Source organism: Triticum aestivum, chromosome 2B (assembly GCF_018294505.1).
Source record: "Triticum aestivum cultivar Chinese Spring chromosome 2B, IWGSC CS RefSeq v2.1, whole genome shotgun sequence".
NCBI lineage: Eukaryota > Viridiplantae > Streptophyta > Magnoliopsida > Poales > Poaceae > Triticum > Triticum aestivum.
The window spans coordinates 700,895,860-700,901,332 of NC_057798.1; the positions used below are offsets into that span (position 1 = coordinate 700,895,860).

Sequence of the window (5,473 nt, forward strand, 5' to 3'; positions counted from 1 at the left end):
TTTTTGGGAATGGGCTGTGATCCGCTTGTTCGTCGACAGGCCGCGGCCGCCGGGATGCCGCGTTTTGCTAGTATTTTTTGCTGGGGCTGGGGCGGATTCGGGGGCGGGTGGTGGAGATCGCTGGGTTATGTTCATCTTCTGCAATGGAGGGGCAGCTGCGTGTGTTTTGCTGTATAGATGCCGAGATCCTGGTCGTTCGGTCTTCCTGATTTAGGCGAGAAAATTGTGCTGGGAATTGTATCTGGATTTGTTCGAGCGATCCGGGTTTCTACAATGCGAATGCATCTAGATTGTTTCCTTCTCCCTTCTCTCCTTCCTATATCCCCACCCTGCCGTGAGCATACGGGTCATACGGAGGATATCCTGCGCATCAGGGTGGATTCGAATTTAGTTGGTCCAGATCACGGGAAAAGTGTTTTTGCTTTCCCTGTTCCAGTTACAGATCACGTGCTGTAGCGATGTTGTATAAATCATTCTTGTGGATCTAGGGTTGAATTCTCTTGCCCCTTGCTGCTGTTTTTGGTCTCCGTGGGGATTTGGTGCGTGCTATGTTATGGAAATAAGTCATAATTGATGAATGCTTTCATTCCGTGATCAAAGTGATTATGCTCGATTGTGTGATCCAACAACAGTACACAGGCAATAGTTATTATTGGGCATTATGAAGGATATGCAATGTAATGGAATTACCGGTTCGGTTTCGTTCTACATTTGAGCTGTCATGAAGAACTCCTGGTGGAATTCTCGATCTCATTGGAAATGGCTTGGTTTCTGTATTCTAATTGATCTTAGGATTTTTGCCCTGGGGGCAATATTGCTACATCAGTCCCTTTATTTTGCTTATTAACTCGTTCTCTTAGATTTTTTGCTAGTTCTCCAGGAAATATCCTTTTCCGCGGCAGATCATGCGCACAATTTGTGGATTGACCTTGATTTTACATCATCTCTACTGTAATCTGATAATCTGAACCTTAAGTCCTTTTTACCTCATAATTTGAGTTTGTCGACTGCTCGTATACTGCATACTTTCGAGTCTTGGGCAGTATAATGTTTTTTGTGTTCCACCAAATTTGAGTTTTGGGGGAGAACACATTGGATTAATGGATTTGTGTTGAGCAGGTGTTGTGCTAAAGAAAGCAAGGAAGATCGCAAACGGAAAGGACAATGCCAATCTAGTGCTGGGAGCTTTCGTGGACACTCTTGTTGTTCTCCCAGATGATCTTGTGCAAGTGATTGCAAAGGTAGGTTTAAAGCACTTATATGTTAGTTGAAACACATTGCCTCTGATGGAGCTGACAAAAATGGTTGTTTTTCCAGGACTTATCCCTTGCTACTAAAGATATTTCTAAAACTACTGCTTGTGATGTGGTGGCAGCCAGTGGATTGATGCAGCCTCAAACTTCACATTTGGTAGACCCAAAAGCATCCAGGTCTGTAAATGTGTATCCATCAATGTATCTTGATTGCTTGCTTGCAGTAACCGGATACCTTTAACTGTTACAATTTTTCATTGCTGGTTCAGAATGTACATTCAGGCAATATATTAATTCTACTTGATTGTATTCTGCTTATTTTTACCATGTCTTATTCATTGTTGACCTTCATTAATGCTATTTCTGTCACAGACAGGTTGAGAAGTGCAGCAGGCTGTGTCAGAATAGTGATACCTCCACTGGGAAAGTTGCTCCAAGTACTAACTCTAGCCTTTTTCCTCTTCTGTTGAGATAGCCCTTTCATCCTTCCCTTCCTTGCACTAAACCTTTCTGATTTCTCAGTGAACAGTAATGCTGCAAATGTTGGCTCTCCAATTGAACATATAGTGCCAAATTGGAATGCAATTCCAGTTTCTGCTGGTATTGTATCAAAAGATGGAAATGTTGCTAATTCAGTTTTAGCTACTCCTGTGGTAGCTTCAAATGTTAAAACATCTCAACCAGTCAACAATTCATCTATTAAAGCTGTCATGTCAAGCAAAACCACTGCTAAGGTGAGCTCTTTTAGTATGTGCTAATAGTGATAGATGCGTTTCATTTTATTCTTATAAAGTACTACTCCCTCCGGTCCATATTAATTGTCGCTGATTTAGTACACTTGTACTAAATCAGTGACAATTAATATGGATCGGAGGAGTAACTGCTGATTTTGTAAGAAAAATAAGCTTGCCATGTATCTCCCTTTGGAGCAAAGCATAGTAATAAACTGTATGCTTAACTATACTGTTTTATTGATTATCTTAATATGCTGTAAATGTATGCATTTTCTCAATATTAATGTATAATACTCCATTGCTAATAATATTATTGCAGATACAAGCATTGAAATACAATTTTATCTATTAATTCAACTCCGCGCATAGTGCTTAACTGTACTGATTTATTGATTATCTCAATTATTTTGTAAATGTCTGCCTTTTCTGAGTACTCCCTTAGTTTCTAAATATAAGCCTTTTTTAGAGATTCCTATATGTACTACATACAGAGCAACACGAGTGAATCTATACTCTAAAATATGTCTACATACATCCGTTTGTAGTCCGTATTGAAATCTCTAAAAGGGCCTATATTTAGAAACAGAGGGAGTATTATACTTAGTACTCTCATGCCAAACATAATATTATTGTAGATAGCTGAATGCACAGGGAAAGTATACTTTAGAATATAGTCGTAAAATTAAATACGGCCTGCCAACGGTCAATGTTCTTGACCAAGTATTGCTCCTATGATTAGTGGATTCCTATTTTGGATTACGATGCATAGAAGTTTTCTTTTTTCTGAAAAGATTCAAGTAAGGGAATGTGCAACATTGCCTGGTGGGAGCACGTAAAAGAGAACTGTTTCTTTCCATGTAGGACAGAGGTTTTAATGTTGTACTGTCGATGCTTAAATAGGCACTGGCAGTATTAGGTGTTTGTGCATATAGCTTTGATCTAATTGGTAGATAAAACAACAATCTAAGCCTCTACAGACCATACTTGCTTTGCATGAGGAGATGCCTCTTACGTGGGCGCTTCCCTATACTCATCTTTAAGCACCCATGTAAATGCATCTTGCATTTGTACATGCTCTACTTCCAATGCCTTTTTTACTGGTGTTCAAGAACCTTCTTGTGCTTTATTACGTATTATCTTCATTACTTCATTATATATATGCCATGCAGTTCATTGTTATCAGTCTATTCATTTTGCCTTTTAACATTATTATGTCAGGAATCCAAACTCAATCCCCATGCTAAGGTCTTCGCTCCATCTTTTTCAAGTTCCAGACCAGTACTTGCAGCTGCACCCCCTGTTAACCCAAACTATATCTCAAACTCGGTTCCTGGAGTTCCAACTGGCGTACCTGTATTTCAAACTCACTCGCATCCAGGCAGTTCGTCTTTATCTAGCAAGGTTGTTCATTATAATAACCTGGCTCCTGGAAACTTTGGAATTTCATCTCAATATGTCCAATCAGTAAGTAACTCGATTTACTCAGTCATACTTTTGATTACTTTATCTTTTAGCTGGATGCACTACCAAAGTGATACAAGCGAAATATGACATAAGATGTCAACTCCTACACATGGTTAACTATGATATGTTCATGCTTCTGAATTTTGATACACGCTGCTGTCTACATTTTTTGCATGACAGGTTGTGGGGCATAATGTGGGAAGGCTAGATCCTGCAAGACTCGGTACACCATATCACCCCTTGCAAGTGGGATCAACCTATATCAGCCCTAGTCCTCAGCCTGTAAGTCATACATTTACTTTTTAATAAGATATGTAACCCATATTAAAAATTTAGAAATCTGTTCATTTGTGTCTATTTATTATTTGAAATTATTTTCATCTGCTACTCAACTGAACCAAATTGTTTTATTTCATACTTTATAGATGGTCGATGGGAAGTTCAGTCCTGTTGTTTATGTTCATCCAGTTTCTCAGGTGAGCCATTGCTCTTTCATAGGAGGATGATGATACACGCATAATTGTAGAAACATGCCTATTTAGAAATTATCCAAGCTGAACTTTAGGAATAAGATTGTTTTTAGAAATAGATATCTTACTGCCTCGGTAAACCTTGAACGTTGGTTAGTGGAGATTAGCATCACACATTAGTATCTTGCGGCTTCAGTGTTTGCGATGGATGTTGCGACCCTGATGCTGTATAGACTTATTCTGTGCATCAAATTCACTTGCTTATCAAATGGTTTTTAATTTTTTCCTTAACCGTCTGGCTTCTTAAAATCTCATCCATGTAACAAACCCTGGTGCAACAACGCAATGTTTACTATAAATATAATCTGGAACGGACACAGAGTTTTGATAAGAGAACTAGAATGGACACACATTTTCTTCTGGCTCATTCTGTCTTATCTGTTATTTTTTCTATTGAAGGATGCTATGCGTGGAACACCAGTTATGTCCCAAGTATGGCCTCGCCCTTTGCTGTTGAACTCGCATCAAGCTAGCTTGCAAAAGTTTCAAGGTAACAGACATTGCAGGTTTCGGCCTCATTGTCTTTGATTGAATAATAAAAAGTGTTGAAGCATTTTGTTATCATACTGATGCCATATTTTCATGCCCTCTCCAGCAGGCACTGCCCCGTTCTTTGGGGCTCCGCCGGTCATGGCAACCGGGAACCTGCCCATGGTGATGCCGAGCCCTGCAACGCTTGTGCAGCCATTCCAGGCCATTCATCCAATCATGGTTCCTTCGGCGACCAGTATGTATCCAGGCAAATACATGTAAACTTGTCATACCGCTGTGATTTTTCTGATTGCTTTGGAAGAAGAATCTTGGCTTTACCCCTTTGGCTTTTCGGGGTATACATCTAAGAGGACTCGCAGTTTTGCCTACCCTGTCAATTCACCTACTAGTTGCTGGTCATTGTCCGTCTTTTTATTGGGAGGACTTGCAACGTTTGCCGTAAGCCATAGTCGGTGTGGCTTACGGTTTAATTTTCCGGGAGAGTTCATGGGAGGAGTTGATATGAAAATAGAGAGGAGATTGAAGCGATTCTTTGACTGCCTTGGCGGTAACACATTTTCACCTGTTCTTTTGCGTTTGCAGAGCAGTATGTACCGTGAAACATTGTAAATGAGTAAGATAGTGAAGTGGCCCCTTTTCTTTTTCTCCATCTTGCAAGTGTGATGTTGCTGCTATGAATGCTATCTTTTGTTGCAAGTGTAGTTGTGGGACTATTATTCTTGTAACTTTCACGTGTGGCCTGTACAATCTTTCATTGCAGTGCTTTAAGCAATTTGATCGAATGTGTTCCTCAGTCGAAAGAAGTCGGTCATCAGAACGACGCTCAGAGCGTGCTACCCGGCTGATCATTTGCCATCCGATCCGTGTCCCTGGATAGGAGTACGTGTTGGAGTCGTATAGTTGAAGTTAGGATCAACACAGTTGCATCCGACGAATCAACACAGTTGCATCCGACCTAAGGATGGGGTGCGCTTAGAGTTTAAGTCGCCAAAGAAAGTGT

The 5,473-nt window shown here is 40.2% G+C and overlaps 1 protein-coding gene across 2 annotated transcripts; it reads left to right on the forward strand.

The window, feature by feature from the left end:
- Positions 1-1,119: 1,119 nt before the first annotated feature.
- LOC123046802 (uncharacterized) lies at positions 1,120-5,122 on the forward strand (the record flags this gene model as incomplete). Of its 2 annotated transcripts, none has more annotated exon segments than XM_044470235.1 (9): positions 1,120-1,241; positions 1,318-1,430; positions 1,626-1,690; positions 1,776-1,987; positions 3,206-3,451; positions 3,632-3,733; positions 3,877-3,927; positions 4,381-4,471; positions 4,577-5,122. In XM_044470235.1, coding segments are annotated over 9 exon segments (1,160 nt in total), but the record flags the coding sequence as incomplete, so codon positions are not given.
- Positions 5,123-5,473: the final 351 nt, after the last annotated feature.